This window comes from Papio anubis, chromosome 6, assembly GCF_008728515.1.
Source record: "Papio anubis isolate 15944 chromosome 6, Panubis1.0, whole genome shotgun sequence".
In the NCBI taxonomy this organism is placed as follows: Eukaryota; Metazoa; Chordata; class Mammalia; order Primates; family Cercopithecidae; genus Papio; species Papio anubis.
This window is the reverse complement of record NC_044981.1, coordinates 41,076,119-41,095,299: the sequence shown is the minus strand read 5'-3', so window position 1 is coordinate 41,095,299 and position 19,181 is coordinate 41,076,119. Positions and strand designations below refer to the sequence as shown.

The 19,181-nt window shown below is 40.7% G+C and overlaps 1 protein-coding gene across 13 annotated transcripts in view; it reads right to left on the bottom strand.

Moving 5' to 3' along the window:
• UBR2 (ubiquitin protein ligase E3 component n-recognin 2) overlaps positions 1–19,181 on the bottom strand; it is a 128,222-nt gene that overhangs the window by 6,910 nt on the left and 102,131 nt on the right. For 10 of the 13 annotated variants that reach the window (XR_002521553.2, XM_021937281.2, XM_021937282.2 and 7 more), the window contains 11 exons: positions 19,034–19,112; positions 14,784–14,932; positions 14,310–14,365; positions 10,997–11,093; positions 10,686–10,753; positions 8,710–8,845; positions 8,029–8,119; positions 6,500–6,630; positions 5,340–5,448; positions 1,733–1,789; positions 267–344 (listed from right to left, as the gene is read on the bottom strand). Coding sequence is in view for 11 of the 13 variants with exons in the window: in XM_021937281.2 (XP_021792973.1) it covers positions 267–344; positions 1,733–1,789; positions 5,340–5,448; positions 6,500–6,630; positions 8,029–8,119; positions 8,710–8,845; positions 10,686–10,753; positions 10,997–11,093; positions 14,310–14,365; positions 14,784–14,932; positions 19,034–19,112 (1,051 nt within the window). In the remaining 2 variants the exon portion in view is untranslated. Of the gene's footprint in view, positions 1–266; positions 345–426; positions 470–1,732; positions 1,790–5,339; positions 5,449–6,499; positions 6,631–8,028; positions 8,120–8,709; positions 8,846–10,685; positions 10,754–10,996; positions 11,094–14,309; positions 14,366–14,783; positions 14,933–19,033; positions 19,113–19,181 lie in introns of those variants that run through there. The other 3 variants (XM_021937283.2, XR_646009.4, XM_009205180.4) reach the window with 3 other exon arrangements.

The window sequence follows — 19,181 nt, the reverse complement described above, 5'->3', positions numbered from 1 at the left end:
GTTTCACCAAGTTGGCCAGGCTGGATCTCCTGACCTCAGGTGATCCACCCACCTCGGCCTCCCAAAGTGCTCGGATTACAGGTGTGAGCCACTGAGCCTGGTCAAGTTTCTTCTTTTTTCCCTTTTTACTCTCCCTCCTCTCATAAAGTCCTAAAATATGATTTCTCTACCCAAACAAAACAAACAACAACAACAAAATCCTTCAAATTCTTTGTAGAGAGGTGTCTCCAGTGGCAGGGATGTTCAATGCTAACAGCAAAACTTACGAGAAATTGGATGCTTGATTAATGAGGCTGCTGTAATCCTCTGGAAGGTTTATTAATTTGTTAGATTCTCTTGGATATCTGGAAAAAAAGGGAAAAATTAAAAAAATGCTCCATTAATTTAGGTCATATTATACTACGAGGCACTTCCATGTGCACATACCTGCCTAGCCCGGGTAACACGGTGTGGCCTTTCACTACTTTACCTATTGCCAAGACAAGAAATGGAGTTAAACGGAAGGGGGGATTATTTTAGACAGTAGTTCTTAATCGTATCAAAATCACTTGGGGGAATTTTGAGGCGATAGACATGCTAGGGCTGTAACTTTAGAGAAATTAGATTCAGTAGGTAGTGGCCTGAGTATTTTTTCAAGTTCCCAAGGTTATTCTGATGTATACTTCTGGTTGAGGATTACTGTTCCATTTATTAAGAGTTTTCTGACATCAGGGTGCAATCACATGAAATTGGATATTCAACCATTTTTGACTTATAAACGGACATTTCATGTGGTCCAACCTAATAAAATTGGAGTGTTATTTCCGGATGTGTAAAAGCAAACAAACAGGACAGATAATCTCTAGTCTTCTGACTTTTATGGACGGTGTATTTACCAGAACTAAGAGATATAGGTTGAGTATCCCTTATCTGAGATGCTTGGGACCAGAAGTGCTTTGGGTTTTGAATTTCTTTAGAGTTTGGAATATTTGTATTACTTCTGTTTGGATTCTGTAGTAAAGCATGCTCTACCAGATCATAACAAATGCATCTCAACTGTTAATCCAAGTTGACTATCTCTAATGTTAAAACCTGAAATCCGAAATGCTCCGTAATTTGAAACGTTGTGAGTGCCAACATGATGCTTAAAGGAATGCGCATAGGGACATTCCGAAGTTCAGATTTCTGGATTAGAGATGCGCAACCTGTACAATAACAGTTGAGACACATCTTGTTAGGATCTGGTAGAGCACACTTTACTACAGAATCAGAATAGAATTAATGTAAAAAGAAATGAAGGAAAAATAATGATAAGAAATGACTGGCCATGATTTGACTGATAGTTATTGAAGGTGAATGACAAGTATGTGGAGCCTCATTATTTTGCTCTTCACACTTCTGAAGAGTTTTCCCATAATGAAAGACAGAAAAAAATAGAGCTAAGAAAAACCTAGGAGATGTGTTATATTTTTTAAAGCAAATATATATATATAATATACGTAACTTTATTTGCTAAAATATAATAACTTTGTTATTTGCTTTCTCTGCCAAGAATGTAGTATATTTATGTTCATAATTCTGACTTTGATAGACTCTTCTCATTAGATTAAGAAGAAAATATGAAGGCAACATATCTCAACCTTTTGGAACCACTGAAGGCGTGAGAAGTCACTTTCTGAAGGAATACAGCACTTATATCCTGATTCCACCCTTTCTCCCACCCCAATCAAGTTTTTGAGGATCTTTAACTTACCTTATAGCATCTCTTTCACCTTCTAGATATCTTTTAACTTCACTGTTATGGCACCAACTTTAATGTAAACAGAGGGGGAAAAAACACAAAACACGTTTACTTTTAAAGGGTTAAAACCAGAATTTTTTCCCCTCCATAGCCAATAAGAGGAAAATAATATTTTTGACCTAACATACTTACTTCATCAAAAGAAATCTGAAGAAATACTATTTTGCCTATAACTTTTAAAATCAGGAAAATATTCTCTAAAAGCAAGAATGCTTAAATATATTAAGATTTGTGGCTATAAACATCATTATCTTACTAATTTGGATACTCTAGAAAAACTAGTCTATATTAATCTATATTAATGCCAAGCTAACATTATCTAGAGCTAGAACACTCATATTAAAAATAAAACTTTTTTTTTTTTGCCAGGCGCGGTGGCTCACATCTGTAATCCTACCACTTTGGGAGGCCGAGACGGGCGGATCACGAGGTCAGGAGATCGAGACCATCCTGGCTAACACGGTGAAACCCCGTCTCTACTAAAAATACAAAAAATTAGCCGGGCGAGGTGGCGGGCGCCTGTAGTCCCAGCTACTCGGAAGGCTGAGGCAGGAGAATGGCGTGAACCCGGGAGGCGGAGCTTGCAGTGAGCCGAGATTGCACCACTGCACTCCAGCCTGGGCAACAGAACGAGACTCCATCTCAAAAAAATAAAAAAAATATATAAAAAAAAAAACAAAAATAAAAAAAACTTTTTTTGGCCAGGTGCTCATGCCTGTAATCCCTGCACTTTGGGAGGCTGAGGCGGGAAGAGTACTTGAGCCCAGGAGTTCGAGACCAGCCTAGGCAATATGGCAAAAGCCCTTCTCTACTAAAAATACAAAAATTAGCTGGGTGTGGTGGCACGTGCCTATAGTCCCAGCTACTTGGGAAGCTGAGGCGGGAGGATTGCTTGAGCCCAGGAGGATAAGCTGTGACTGTGCCAGTGCACTCAAGCCTGGATGACAGAGTGAAACTTTTTTTTTTTTTTTGAGACGGAGTCTCGCTCTGTCACCCAGGCTGGAGTACAGTGGCCGGATCTCAGCTCACTGCAAGCTCCGCCTCCCGGGTTCCCACCATTCTCCTGCCTCAGCTTCCCGAGTAGCTGGGACTACAGGGGCCCGCCACCTCGCCTGGCTAGTTTTTTGTATTTTTCAGTAGAGACGGGGTTTCACCGTGTTAGCCAGGATGGTCTCAATCTCCTGACCTTGTGATCCGTCCGTCTCGGCCTCCCAAAGTGCTGGGATTACAGGCTTGAGCCACCGCACCCAGCCGACAGAGTGAAACTTTAAAAAATAAAATTGTTTTTTCTTTTTCAGTGTGGTAAAATATATACAACATAAAAATGACCACGTTAACCACTTCAAAGTCTAATGTTCTGTAGCATTAAGTACATTCATATCGTTGTGCAACCAGCACCACCATCCATCTCCAGAACGTTTTCATCTTTCCCAACTGAAACTCTGTAATCATTAAATGCAAAATTCCTTCTCCCAGTCCCTGGCAACCACCATTCTACTTTCTGTTTCTATGAATTTGACTACTCTAGGTACCTCAGTGAAGTGGAATCATACAGTATTTATCCTTTTGTGACTGGCTTATTTCACTTAGCACACGTCCTCAAGGTTCATCCATGTCGTAGCATGTGTGAGAATTTCCTTTACTTTTCTTTATGAGACACAGTCTTGCTCTGTCACTCAGGCTGGAGTGCAGTGGCGTAATCTTAGTCTCACTGGAACCTCCACCTCCCAGGTTCCAGGGATTCTCCTGCCTCAGCCTCCCGAGTAGCTGGGACTCTGGGTGTGCGCCACCACACCTGGCCTACTTTTAAGACTGAATAATAGCCCATTGTGTGTGTGTGCACACATTTTGTGCATCCATTCACCTGCTGGACTTCTGGGTTGTTTCCATCTTTTGGCTATCGTGAATAACGCTGCTAGAAATGTGGGTGTATAATATTGATCTGAGTTCCTGCTTTCCGTTATTTTGTAATCTGTACCTAGAAGTGGAATTGCCGGATCACAAGGTAACTTTATGTTTATCTTTTTGAGGAACTGTCATGCTGTTTTCTGTAGTGGCGCTAGCATTTTCTATATCCCATGCACGAGGATACCAGTATACCAGTTTTTCCACATCCTTGTAAACATTTGTAATTTTCTTCTTTTAAAAAAATAATGGCCTACCTAATGGGTGTGAAGTGGTATCTTAGTGTGATTTCCCCAGTGACTACTGATGTTGAGCATCTTTTCTTTTGCTTTTTTGGTTATTTGTCTTCTTTGGAGAAACGCCTATTCAAGTCCTTTGCCTATTTTTTAATTGGGTTTTGTTGTTGTTAAGTTGTAGGAATTCTGGATATATACAGTCTGGAATTTTTCTTTTGATACAGGTCTTGATGTGTCATCCAGGCTGTAGTGGAGTGGCATGCAGCTCACTGCAGCCTCGACCTCCAGGGCTCAAATGATCCTCCCACTTCAGCCTCCTGATAGGTGCATGTCACCATGCCTGATTGATTTTTAAATTTTTTGTAGAGATGGGGTTTTGCCATGTTCCCCAGGCTGGTCTTGAACTCCTGGGCTCAAGTGATCCTCCCACTTCTGCCTCCCAAAGTGCTGGGATTACACGGGTGAGCCACTGTGCCCGGCCTATTCTGGATGTTAATCCCTCATCAGATATGTGGTTTGCAAATATTTTCCCCCATTTTGTGGACAGAACAGCAATGTATTTAATTCAGTTACTAACTTGACATGATTGTCAGGCCAATTTCTCTAGACTTCACTTTTCTCAAATATAAAGTTCAGAGTATTGGACTAGATAGCCTTAAGAGTTCTTTTGGCTTTAAAAATCTATGAAAAGCTGAGTGTGATGGCATGTGCCTGTAGTCCCAGCTACTCAGGAGGCTGCGGTGGGAGGAATGTCTCAGCCCAGGAGTTCAAGAGCAGTCTGGAAAAAATGGCAAAACCCCATCTCTTAAAAACAAACACAAAACCAAAAAAACCTATGGAAGAGAGTCCTTAACAAGTAAGTTCATGTAAGGAAATCAACATTTCTACCACTATTCCCCTTCCATGCAAATTTGTTTATGCTATTCACTAGCTTGGCAAAAAGTTGACCGAAAAGCCAGATCCTTACCTAAAAAGGCCTACTCATAGGCCGGGTGCGGTGGCTCACGCCTGTAATCCCAGCATTTTGCAAGGCTGAGGTGGGTGAATCATTTGAGGTCAGGAGTTCGAGACTAGCCTGACTAACATGGTGGTCAAAAAAACTAGCCGGGCATGGTGGTGTATGCCTGTAATTCCAGCTACTTGGGAGGCTGAGGCAGGAGAATTCCCTGAACCTGGGAAGTGGAGGTTGCAGTGAGCCAAGATCACGCCACTGCACTCCAGCCTGGGCGAAAAAGCAAGACTCTGTCTCAAAAAATTAAAAAAAAAAAAAAAAAAAAAAAAGGCCTACTCATTAGTTTGAATTATTTGTGTTGAATTCTACCAGGGTCATTATTTAAGAATTTTGCTACATATGTGATACCTAAAGTTTGGTTCCATAGAACTATTTAATACAACGAAGAAAAATATATAATCATTACCTTTCAATCAGTGAATTCATTATCTCACTATTTTCTTGAAAAAGGCAAATGAGGTTGTTTGGTAGGGAAAGATAGTTACATAAATGTTCAAAATGGCTTGTTCCAGGAACTGCAAACGAAGAACAAGAAAAGAGTGCATATAACAACTAAGGGCATATTCCGCATGAGAGTTAAGCAATAACAGGGCTTAAAAAAAAGATGAAAGAGTTCCAATTTGCCAGGTATGTAACTTGTAGGAAGTTAACAGAATGGCACGTGGAAGGAATCCATGGAAAATGACGCAATGCATTGAGAGCAGTCAGGCGACTCCTACATCAAACTGGTCCCAATGTCCTGGTGTCTCAGCTTTATCATTTGCAAAATGGTGTGCCTGCACAATCTACTGCACAGGGTTATTGTGAACATTAAATGATAAAAATAATGTATGGGTGCTCTGGAAAAGGATCAACCAATACAGAAATACAAGCTGGTTTTACCATGAGACATGGATTTAAATACCAACTCTAATCATCACTGCAAATAATCTGGAAGATTAAATTCTTTATATGGTTCCTAAACAACTAGCTGAATGGAAATGCCAGTTGACAAACTTTCAGAGAGTAGCACTGCATGCAGGTATTCTATGGCCAGTGCCAGGCACTGTGATGATACACAGATACAGTCAAGTCCACCTTCATACTACTTTTATGGAATGAATCAAAACAGAACATGGAAAACAACTATGAAACAGCAAATGAATTCCCACATTAAAATCAGATTTATGTGCAATTATGGGTATTCTAAATTTTAACGCCATGCATGTTTCAAGTTAAAAATCACATGAAATTGTCAGTTTTCACCTTTTCAAATCTGAGGAACCTTGTTTATAAATAATACATAACTGAACATTTTAACATCTGAAAGCAAAACTACGATCTTTACGGGAGAAGTGCTTTGCAGGTGTAAAAACATTTACATAGGAGTTTAACAGTCACTGAGATCCAAATAAATGGAGACATATGCATAAACATACATGTTATGCTATAAATGTGTGCATCACCATAGTCAATTAGCTATGCTTTGAACTTTTAGTCAATTTTCATTTTTGCAAGTGATCTTTATATTTGCCGGAGTAAAGGATTACAAACTCTCCCTACGTCTTGAAAGAAAGTATAAATTACCTTGAACGTCGGGTGGGGAAGGAACTCCATTTAAGTAATGAAAAAATAAAGCAGAACACTTCAGGAAAGGCATGACTCCAGCTCTGACGCTCCTCCACAGATGCCAGCCGGATGGTATTTCTTTCAAGGCACTAAAAAAGAAAAAAAAGATTATTGGGAAATCTACTAAGAAAAGGTCACTGTACTTATAGCACAGTGTGAAAACAAACTTGACTGTCATTTGGAACTGATGGCATGTATGCTTAAAAGGAGTGAGTTAACAGGCAAGTGGGTGTGTGTTATTATAGGACGCTAGGTGTAAGTGGTGACATAGTCTCCAATGCTGTTATTAAAATTTATAAAAGTAATATAGTGACATAAAGAGAAAATGTGGAAAATGAGAAGTCCAGGCTGGACTCAAACTACTGGGCTCCAGCAATCCTCCCACCTCAGCCTCCCGAGCAGCTGGGACTACAGGCACATGCCACTGCACCCAGCTCCTAGGAGCCATATTTTAAATAGATTTATAATATTTTGGAACACATCCACCACTATATCCAACTATTCCCCCTGCAAACACTTAGATTGCTTTCAATTCTTTGCTAATGTAAAGAATATCACATATACATCTTTTTCTTTTTGAGACAGGGTCTCACTCTGTTGTCCAGTCTGGAGTGCAGTGGTGTGATGGTTCACTGTAGCCTTCACCTCCCCGGCTGATATGACTACCTCAACCTCCTGAGAAGATGGGACCACAGACACATGCCACCATGCCTGGCTAATTTTTGTACTTTTTTGGTAGAGACAGGGTTTTACCATGTTGGCCAGGCTGGTCTCGAACACCTGGGCTCAAGTAATCTGCCAGCCTCATTCTCCCGAAGTGCTGGGGTTACACGGGTGAGCCACCGTGCCTGACTGGAGTTTCCATCTTTATATGCCTATATGTTTTTTTCTGTATGTTGAATTATTTTGTTAATGTAGGTTCTCAGAAATGGGATAAAATTTATTCAAAAGCAGACATTTTTATAGGTTCTTGACTTTACAGATTCTTGAATATATACTATTGAAGGCTAAGCAAACTACTGAATTGCTGTTTGTAGCAAATCATGACTCTTAACCATACATGAAATTCTAATGATTTCATTTTATTCCTGCCACTACTGAATATTACCTTAAAAATAAATTATGCCAATTTAACTTGCAGTTTTAAATTCCCATTCTGAATGAGACAACATAAGTTTTAGAATATCAACTTTCCAAAGTACATTTGATCTGTCCTCTAGCCTGTGCCAGATCCTCTGAGCAAATGAAGGGTTCCACAGCCAAATAAATGTGGGAAGCTCTTCATATTATCACCTTTCTCCCAGATTTCCAATTATGTTAGTATATGAATAGCTCAGAAAAGCCCTGCAGATCACTCCACATCTTCTTTTAAAAACATGTCAACAGACAACAATTTCCCCTAATTAACAAACGAATTCCTTTCTCACGCTATCATCATCTAGCAATATTTAGGGAAATGCGTTATCATGCAGAGATAACTAGCTCACCTTCCCGTATACTGGTGAAGTGTTTTATACAAAGCAAGAACTGCTGATTCTTCTTCACAAGTGGGATTTTCTTGATCCATGCCATTCTCTTCTGAAAGATAAGGAAATACTAGTACTCTGTATTTTTCAATTAAGTGTTACCAAAAGGACTGAAGACATTAAACATGCAAATATATTCATAAACTCACATATAATATGAAATATTCTTAGAAAACATGCAAAATTTTAATCCCTCAAGTGGGAGCACAGTATTGATCTCCATCAAACCAAACAGCCAGCTGGCACGTTTTAAGTAACATCAAATAAATATAGTCTTAAAAGTGTATGAAAAACAAGAATTTTGAATGCAAAACATAATTTAATGATGAATTCATGTGGGCATTAGCAAACATGTAAGTTAAAACAAAATTGGCATTCTAAAACATAAGATTCTAAAAGATTTAATTACTATCCTACACAAATATTACTCAATGTATGAAATTAAAACTAGAAAGATTCATATTACTAGGAAATTTTAAGAGAAAGAAATGTTTCAAAACTTTTCATATGAGGATACACAGAAAAAAATAGCCTAATTCAGGTATTATTCTCATCCAAATACCTTTTCCTCTAATACTTTTTTTTTAAACTCAGAAAACTCAAGTATTTCCTTCAAGAAGCTGACAAAAAGGCAAGAGTTACCTGTACATGAGGTAAGTAAGATCTGTATGATGTGTGCCATAGTAACCAGATGGAAAATGTGAAGGTCTCCAGTGCCAAGGCTGATCCCTGAAAAATCCTGACACTGCAACGCAGGGAACGCAAGCACCAAGCCCACCTAGGCACCAAACACAGGACATCAGACAGATCGCCTTTCCTTTCACAGCTAAGCACATTTCCATCTTCTTACTTTTACTTTTATTTTGATTTATTATTTTTTTTTTGAGACAGAGTCTCACTCTGTTGCCCAGACTGGAGTGCAGTGGCGCAACCTTGGTTCACTGCAATTTCCACCTCCTGGGTTCAAGCGATTCTCCTGCCTCAATCTCCTGAGTAGCTGGGATTACAGGTGTGCAACATCACGCCTGACTTTTTGTATTTTTAGTAGAGACGAGGTTTTGCACGTTGGCCAGGCTGGTCTCAAACTCCTGACCTCAGGTGATCTGCCTGCCTAGGCCTCCCGAAGTGCTGGGACTATAGGCGTGAGCCACCGCACCCGGTCACATTTCCATTTTCTTACTGTGATCCCTCCTGAGTTCAGCTCCTCCCTTTAAGAAATCTTTGTTCTTAAAGAAAGGGTATGCATGTTAGAAAATCCAATAGGACTGGCTACATGAAATGCCGTAAGAGTTACAGGACTCGATGGGCACTATGATTTCATTAATCCAGTGGGTCTCCTATACATAGCTTATTGTTAACAAAAACAATATCTGAACTCTTTCCAGGGAGTAGGCAGTTGAAAAAACATGGGTTTTGGATCCATAAATATCTAGATATGAATCCTACCTCCTCCTCTTATGAGCTTTTTTACACAAATTAACATCTCTGATCAGGCCTCAGTTTCCCTATTGGTAAACTAGAGACAGTATGTTACATGTACGTGGTAGAGATGTGTGAATGTATGTAAACGCTGGCAAGTACACAAATGCTAGCTCTGTCGGCCTACTGCTGTCTGCATGGCATTCTAAGTGGTGGTGGTTTTAGTTGCAGCAATGAGAACAGTAATAGCCAGCATTTATTAGGAATATATTGCTCTAAGTGCTTTACATGGATTGAGTTCTGACACAGTCATATAAAGTAGGTACTAATCAACTTAAAGGTGCAGAATCTGAGGTCCAGAGAATAAGGGGACAGCACTTGGGGCTGCTGGATGTGGTAGTACACTCTGTATCCTGTGCAAGGGAACCCAGTTGAGGTAGGGCTGAAATTTGACTAACCACTATTTGGATAGCTGTGTGTCTTAGCACCAGGATGTACCAGCTCAGAGGACATACCTTTCCCTGAATTATAAGGGGCTCTCTGCTGCTAAGTAGTGTGACCACACTGCCAGAATTTTGAAAATGTACAAAAGCACTGCATCGGCCAGCAGCAGTGCTTCTGTTGCTGGTTTTTTTTTTGATGGGGTCTTGCTCTGTCATCCAGGATAGAGTGCAGTGGTGCAATCTTGGCTCACTGCAATGTCCACCTCCTGGGTTCAAGTGATTCTCCTGTCTCACCCTCCTGAGTAGCTGGGATTACAGGCGTGTGACACCGTGCCCAGCTAATTTTTTGTACTTTCTGTAGAGATAGGGTTTCACCATGTCGGCAAGGTTGCTCTCAAACTCCTGACCTCAAGTGATCTGGGGTGAGCCTTGCAAAGTGCTGGGATTACAGGCATGAGCCACCACCACCTGACCAGTTGCTGGTGTTTTTATCTCTTTACAGATTAAAAGCACAGAGAGGTTAAAATACTGACCTCAGCCACAAAGCAAAATGAGAGTCAGAGGATGTCTCGACAACAAGGTCAAGTCTCTCAACTAGGTTCCTAAATATTTTCTTTTTGAGGTTTGTCATAAAAGAATTATACTCAGAAAGGGTAAGGAAATCATATAACTCCTTCCTGTCTGCCACTACACTGCTCACCAAACAAGGTAAAGTTACATAGTATGACATAGAAGTCCAAACTACAAAATACCCACCAATAAATGAAACATGTCAATATCTAATATGCATGGAAGTTCTTCATGGCTGTCATTAGGCACCAATGCTAGAGATTTAAAGAAAAATACATTAGGATATTTCATATGCCAAAATATGTTAAAATGTTTATAATCTGCTTTAAATTTATCTTCTTGTGAGATACGTGAGAATTTATAAGCTATAGCTTATATATAAGACAACCAGTACTACTAAATATTTAATTCATTATTGAAAGAAGCTGTACCATTAAAAACAAAATTTCAGAGGATGAGAAATTACCATAACATGTTATAAATGTATTACTACTCACATGCAAAAAGTTTACAAAAATGTCCTTGCACCACTGAAAGTGATGCCACTGTCCAGTGTGCTGCGGCAAATCTCGTCAATGACCTAAGACAGTCATCCTAAAATAAAGAAACCAGTACAATTAACAAAAAAACCAACAGGCAAAGCAGTTCTCTTTCAGGAATGCTAGTTCAGAGCACAGCTGGATGCACAATGAAACTGCTCTAGATGGTATGGAACTAAATCTACGACATCTCCATGACATGCCTCTAACACAGGATAAATGGAATAGGAAATGTCTAAGTGTAATGCTGAATAAACGAAATCTATCCCTTTGCCACCATGTTGCTGGTTTTCTCTGGAAAAGAAAAGAATATAGAATATATGCATCAGACCGAAAGCAAGGGACACTCCCAAGATGTGGATGCAGGCCGGGATCAGTGGCTCACGCCTGTAATCCCAATACTTTGGGAGGCCGAGATGGGCAGATCACCTGAGGTCAGGAGTTCGAGACCAGCCTGTCCAACATGGAGAAACCCTGTCTCTACTAAAAATAAATTAGTCAGGCATGGTGGCGGGCGCCTGTAGTCTCAGTTATTCAAGAGGTTGAGGTAGGAGAATCGCTTGAACCCTGGAGGGAGAGGTTGCAGTGAGCTGAGATCACACCACTGCACTCCAGCCTGGAAAACAGAGCAAGATTCCATCTCAAAAAACAAATAAGCCAAGATGTGGATGCAGTATTTCTATGTTTATTCTAGAGAGATACTCTAAAACATGTATTTCTTATGTTTATCCTAAAGAGATAGTCTAAAATGTGGATACTCTTTCTTAAAATGTAGAGTATCCTAAAGAGATACTCCAAATATTGGGGAAACTGTCCAAGAAGATGGTGGCACAAATGAGGGTGCCCGCAGCTATTAGAAACTGTTATGAGGACTAAATAAGCAGTAATAAGAAAACTCTTGATTTAAAGAATACCACAGCAACAAAGCTACATGTGAGTACCAATTGAAATCAAGAATAAACATGCTAATGGAAAAAGATGGAATGTGATAAGTAGATGACTTTACTCTTCCTGCTTGTTTCTTCATTTTCCAAATTTTCTGTAATGTTTGGTTCAATAAATATTGAGGTCCTACTATATACATTAGGTCCTGGTTCTGAAGATCTTCAAATAAAACCCATTCTCCCTCTCCTGCTCTCAAAGAGCTTAAAGCCCCGGGGGTAGGAAAGGAAGAAAGTCGGGAAGGAGACAGGCATCACAGATAAGAGATCTCTAACTCACAGTACAGGGCTCAGAGGGCTTTCTAAAGGAAGGGAAAGCTTGAACAGCATCTGAAAGAGTAGCAGTCTGCTTAGGGTACTCTAGGCAGAGGAAATGGAATGTGCAAAGGCGTGGGGACTAGCACTGAGGAAACTGGCAGTGATTCTACAAATCTGGACCACAGGGCTGGGAACTGGCAGGAGGTGATAATGGAGAAACAGGTTAAGTTTGTAAATGTATGACGAATACGATCAGGATTGCTTTTGAGGAGCCCCTCTGATAATGTATTAGAGAAGGGTGAGATTCGGGGTTAAAAACTGCTACAATAATCTAGGCAAGAAATGATGTGGGGCTGAACCAAACAAGTAGCAGAAGGCATGGTGAGAATTTGTCAGACTCTGCTGGCCAAGTGAATGGGAATGCCCAGGCTAAATAATGTATCTAGGCCAGGAACAGTGGGTCATGCCTGTAATCCCAGCATTTTGGGAGGCTGAGATGGGCAGATCACCTGAGATCAGGAGTTTGAGACCAGCCTGGCCAACATGGTAAAACTCCATCTCTACTAAAAACACAAAAATTAGCTGGGCGTGGTGGCGTGCACCTGTAATCCCAGCTACTCGGGAGGCTGAGACAGGAGAGTTGTTTGAACCTAGGAGGCAGAGGTTGCAGTGAGCCACGATCGTGCCATTGCACTCCAGTCTGAGTGACAGGGCAAGACTCCATATCAAAAAAAACAAAAACAAAAACAAAAACAAAACACTTCAATTTTCTGGTTTCTCCTGGATGAATAGTGGTGAAATTAACTAAAAGAGGGACTATAGGAAGAAAAATTAATTTGGATTGTTGAATTTTAGGTACCTGTAGGAGATCCAGGTGAAAAAATAAAGCAGGCAGAGAAAACCTAGGCCTAAGATAAAGATCTGGGTTGGAGATACACAGGTGGGGATCATTTGGATATAACTGAAATCAGAGGCATAGATGGGGCTGATCAGGGAAGAGTATTAGATGGCAGAACTCTGGAGGTTTAAAAATGACAACTGCAGGATGGAGGAGGGAGAGGAGGCTGAGAGGCAGCAGCCACAGATGTAGAAAGAAAGCCAGGAGTGTCACAGAAATTAAGAGAAAAAATGAGTTTCAGAACGAAGAAGGAATGGAGAGAAATAAAAAGTTTCAGAACGAGCAATTAAGTAGAGGTTTCAAAGAAAAGGGCTAAAAAATGCCCACACAAAATGATAATTAGGAGATCATTTGGTGAACTTGGAAAAAGATATTTCATGGAAGTGATAAAGTGTTAGAAGTGGAGCCCAATTGCAGGAGTTGAAATATGAATGGTTAGCAAGAAAGTGGAGCTAGAATATACATTCTTCTTCTTCTTTTTTTTTTTTAAGATCGGATCTTGCTCTGTTGCATAGGCTAGAGTACAGGGGCACGATCATGGCTCACTGCAGCCTCGACCTCCCCAGCTCCAGCGATCTTCCCAACTCAGCCTCCTAAGTAGTTGGGACCACAGGAACATGCTACGCCACCACTCCTTGCCAATTTTAAAATTTGTGTAGAGATCAGGTCTCACTATATTGCCCAGGCTGCAATATTCTTTTTTTTTGAGACGGAGCTTCACTTTTATTGCCCAGGCTGGAATGCAATGGCGCAATCTCAGCTCACTGCAACCTCCGCCTCCCAGGTTCAAGCGATTCTCCTGCCTCAGTCTCCTGAGTAGCTGGGACTACAGGCATGCACCACCACACCTGGCTAATTTTGTATTTTTAGAAGAGACGAGGTTTCTCCACGTTGGTCAGGCTGGTCTCAAACTCCCGACCTCAGGTGATCCTCCCACCTTGGCCTCCCAAACTGCTGAGATTACAGGCACGAGCCACCGCACCTGGCCTCCTGAAGTTTATTTAAAAGATTAAACCACAACCGTTACTTCTTTAATATCCTTACAGAAAGTGGGTTTTTACTACGAAAGAAGTGAATGTAGTAAGTAACTACTGCAGATCCGTAAGATTAAAAGAAGCAGAACCACCTAATTTCCATGCCCCCCTTTCATGAACTGAATAAACTGAGAACTTACCAGTCTGCAAGGTAAAGGACCAAACAATGGTTTATCTTCATCACTCAAAATTCTTTCTACAGATTAAAGATGGTTAAAATGGTAAATGTTATGTTATGAATATTTTAATACAATTTTTTAAAAAAGGTTAAAAAACCCCCAATTCTACAGAAAGTACAATATTGTCAAGTTTCAGAATCTTCAAAGTCATTTCACAAGAATTACATTTGGTTACAAAGTAAAAATGAACAGCACATTCCTTCAACTGACAAGAAGCTATAATCACCACCAAGAGTTCTCTTGTTGCTGTGGTTAATTTATGAACTATCAATCTAGTATTTTGTCAGTACACTACATTTCTTGCTTCTAAGTCTTTTTATTATTTCTTCACGTTGTTACCCACTTTAAACATTTCATTTAAAAAACAAGATTCTACACCTAATTCATATCAACAAATGCTTGTGATATACAGAGAAACAGCTGTCAATCCCTCACCTATGCTTTGGATGGTGTATGCACAGCTACCCCAACACATTATGGGAACACGAGGATCCTCTTCATTGGGATGAACCTTTAGTCCCACCTTGTAGGTAGCAGTTCCAAATGTCGTTAGCATTTCTTTTATGCTCTCGGAATAAGGGTTCCTGAAGTAAACATGTATAAAATTAGCTCAGAGTCATATACCAAGAAACGTCATAGAAAATGTGCACATATCAAATGGTTCAGTTTCTTAACAGCTCTTTGCTACATTGAAATTGAACCACTTCACATATATCCAGAGATAATTGTATGCAAAGTGATCAGAGATAATGCAAACTGCCCCTGCTTAAGAGGAGTTACTCTTTGATTTAGCAGGGGTGAGGCACAGGGCTGAAAACAGGGTGCTGGGCAAAAGCCTCCATACTACACAGTGAGATCCTTGACCCTGTTTCCCATCCTGAGAACAGCAGCAATGTATACCCACTGCCGCAGAGATTAGTTTTTCCAGTGAACAATCCTCAGGGGAAAGTTGTTTTTACACACTGACATTTGGGGGTCACCAAGTAAACGACTGGAGGTGTCCTGATCACCTAACTGTGAGGCTTACAAGTCAGCAAGCTCCACCTGTCCACCAGGTATCCTTATGCTTAGTTATCCAAGGACTAATAAACATTTAAGGAAAGCATCAAAGAGATAAAACAAAACAAAGAAGCGGAGAAACAGAACTCAGGGAAAACAGAGACAACATCGAAAGCAAAAAACTTTTAAGAAAATTAGGGTATCAGTTCAATAGGGGCAATAGTGACCTAACAGATCTACCTCAAATAACAAAATCCAAGAGAAAATTATTTAAGAAACGACATAAAAAATTCTCAGAAATGAAGGACATGAATGTTCAGATTCAATAGGTTTATTGAATGCCTAGCAAAATGAATAAAAAGAGTCATATACCAAGAAATATCATAAAAAATTTCAGAACACTGAAGAGATAAAGAGAATATCTTACAATTTTCAGAAGTAACAGAGTTACAAGCCCGGGTGCAGTGGCTCATGCATGCCTAGCATTTCGGGAGGCCAAGATGGGTGAATCACTTGAGGTCAGGAGTTTGAGACCAGCCTGGCCAACATGGTGAAACCCTGTCTTTACTAAAAATACAAAAAATGAGTGGGGCATGGTGGCACGTGCCTGTAGTCCCAGCTACTTGGGAGGCTGAGGCACGAGAATTCCTTGAACCTGGGTGGCAGAGGTTGCAGTGAGCTGAGATTGTGCCACTGCACTCCATCCTGGGTGACAAGAACGATACTCTGTCTCAAAAAAGAAGAAAAAAAAAAAAGAAGTAATAGAGTTATAAAGGAACCAGGCTTGGTGGCTCACACCTGTAATCCCAACTACTCAGGAGGCTGAGGTGGAAGGATCACCTGAGCCCAGGAGTTCAAGGCCAACCTGGACAACATAGAACTCGTCTCTAAAAAAGTTAAAAAAAAAAAAAGTGGCTGGGTGCAGTGGCTGACACCTGTAATTGCAGCACTTTGGGAGGCCGAGGGGGGCGGATCATCTGAGGTCAGGAGTTTGAGACCAGTCTGGCCAGCATGGTGTGAAACCCCGTCTCTACGAAAAATACAAAAATTAGGCAGGTGGCCAGGTGCGGTGGCTCACTCCTGTAATCGCAGCACTTTGGGAGGCTGAGGTGGGTGGATCACGAGGTCAGCAGATCGAGACCATCCTGGCTAACATGGTGAAACCCTGTCTCCACTAAAAATACAAAAAATTAGCCAGGCGTGGTGGTGGGTGCCTGTAGTCCCAGCTACTACGGAGGCTGAGGCAGGAGAATGGTGTGAACCCAGGAGGCGGAGGTTGCAGTGAGCCGAGATCACGCCACTGCACTCTAACCAGGGCGACAGAGTGAGACTCTGTCTCAAAAAAAAAAAAAAAAAAAAAATTAGCCAGGTGTGGCGGCTCACGTCTGTAATCCCAGCTACTCGGGAGGCTGAGACAGGAGAATCGCTTGAACCCAGAATACAGAGGTTGCAGTGAACTGAGATTGTGCCACTGCACTCCAGCCTGGGTGACAGAGTGAGAAACTGTCTCAAAAAAAACAAAAACGAAAACAAAAATTTACAAAGGAACAGGAATTAGAATGGGATTAATTTCTCAATGGATATAGAATTTAGTAAAATAATGCCTTCAAAATCTAGATGAAAAGTTACTTCTAACCTAGAATTCTATACCCAAACTATCAATTGAGCATATGAATAAAATAAACATATTTTCAAACATGAAAATACACCATCCAGGTGTCCTTTCTTAGGAATCTGCAAAAAGAGCAAGTACTTAAGAAAGAGGAAGATACTCAATCCAGAAAATTAAGAGGAGCAGGACCCAAGAGAAGTGACAGCTGTGCCCCCTCCCGCCTGCAGGAGAACAGAGGCTGTGTGGGGGAAGGAGGACCCAGCAACAGAAGACCATCTGACAGATCTGAGCACTTAGAATTAAGTTGTTAGGAGGCTGGGTGTGGTGGCTCACGCTTGTAATCCCAGCACTTCGGGAGGCTGAGGCGGATGGATCACCTGAGGTCAGGAGTTAGACCTGACCTAGGCAACATGGAGAAACTCCGTCTCTACTAAAAATACAAAAATCAGTCTGGCGTGGTAGCTCATGCCTGTAATCCCAGCTACTTGGGAGGTTGAGGCAGGACAATTGTTTGAACCCGGGAGGGGAGGCTGCAGGGAGCTGAGATCATGCCACTGCGCTCCAGCCTGGGTGACAGAGTGAGACTCTGTCTCAAAAAAAAAAAAAAAAAAAGAAAGAAAAAAAGAAAAGTTGTTAGACATTGGACAGATCTACTGCACCATTCAGGGAAAAAAAAAGAAAAAAGAAAAAAGAAAAAAAGAAATACATACATAGAAAACAAATACATGAAAACGACAAGGTAATTATTAACTGTAAGACAAAACTGTACGAGAAAGGAAATATAAATCTAATATGCAACTTGTATCAGCAGAAACACAGTTATTATAATGTAAAAACTGACAACTAGATTTAACCAAAAATTGTGGAATAATTTACTAGTCAACAGTGAAGATACTGTCTAATTAGAAATATGGAAGTAAATACTAGAAGTGACAAATAAAATGACAGGACTGGTGGAGTGTGGCAGACAGAAGATTGAAGTTTTTTTCTTCCTTTTTCTTTTTTTTTGAGATGGAGTCTCAGTCTGTCACCCAGGCTGGAGTGCAGTGGCGCAATCTCGGCTCATTGCAACCTCTGCCTCCCAAGTTCAAGCGACTCTCCTGCCTCAGCCTCCCAAGTAGCTGGGATTACAAGCGTGCACCACCACGCCTGGCTAATTTTTGTATTTTTAGTAGAGACAGGGTTTCACCATGTTGGCTAGACTGGTCTTGAATTCCTGACCTCAAGTGATCTGCCCGCCTTGGCCTCCCAAAGTGCTGGGATTATAGGTGTGATGTTTTTTCTATTCAAGTCTTCTAGGTCTGTATTTATTGAGTTACTTGGTACATGCCAGGCATAGCTTTCAGGTAGCTCTATGTACATTATGTCACTTTATCCTAATAAGAACTATGAATTATCCTCACTTAACAGATGAGGGAACTGAGGTACAGCGAGGTCAAGCAATTTGCTCAAAGTTGCACAGCTAAAAAGTGGTGGTGCTGGGAACTGAATCAACCAGTCTAGCTCCAGAATCTATGCTATACCTTGTAACTAACTGGCTATGGGGTAAAGTAGGGTGGAAAATATTCTGGTTTTAATCCTGGGTTGCCAAAAGCTTGGTTAGGTCATTCATAGAAATTCTGAAGTCAGACAGAAGTGCGGGATCCTTCGGGGAAGCTGAGCAGTTTGTGTTTAGAATTACTGATTAGATGTCGTCAAGGAGAGCCAGGTAAAGAAAGGGTTGTGGAGGGGGTCAGCAATGCTGACTAGGAGAGGGTGGTGAGAGTTAACCACGCCACATCATTCTTAGATTTTTTTAATGTACTGCAATAAATACAATCATGTAATGCTTAAAGTTTTTTTGTTGTTTTGAGACAGGGTCTCACTCTGTCACCCAGACTGGAGTGCAGTGGCACAATGAAGGCTCACTGCAGCCTCTACCTCCTGCCTCAGCCTCTGCTTAAACTTTAGAACTAAAGATCAGTATCCTATAACATTTTGCTCCCTCGTTTGCCAAATCATATTCCTCCTAACTGCTGATTTAATCATCATTTCAAATGGGTCAAATTTTAAAGGAGTAAAATAATATACTCACTTAGGATGAAAATCAGGCCTGAACCCTTCAGGGAGCTGTAACTCATCCATATTTTCTGAATTCTTTGTAGGCGCATTATCTATAGAAACAGGCATTTTATACCATTATTCAATACATGACAATATTCCTAAAAGTATAGCCATATAGG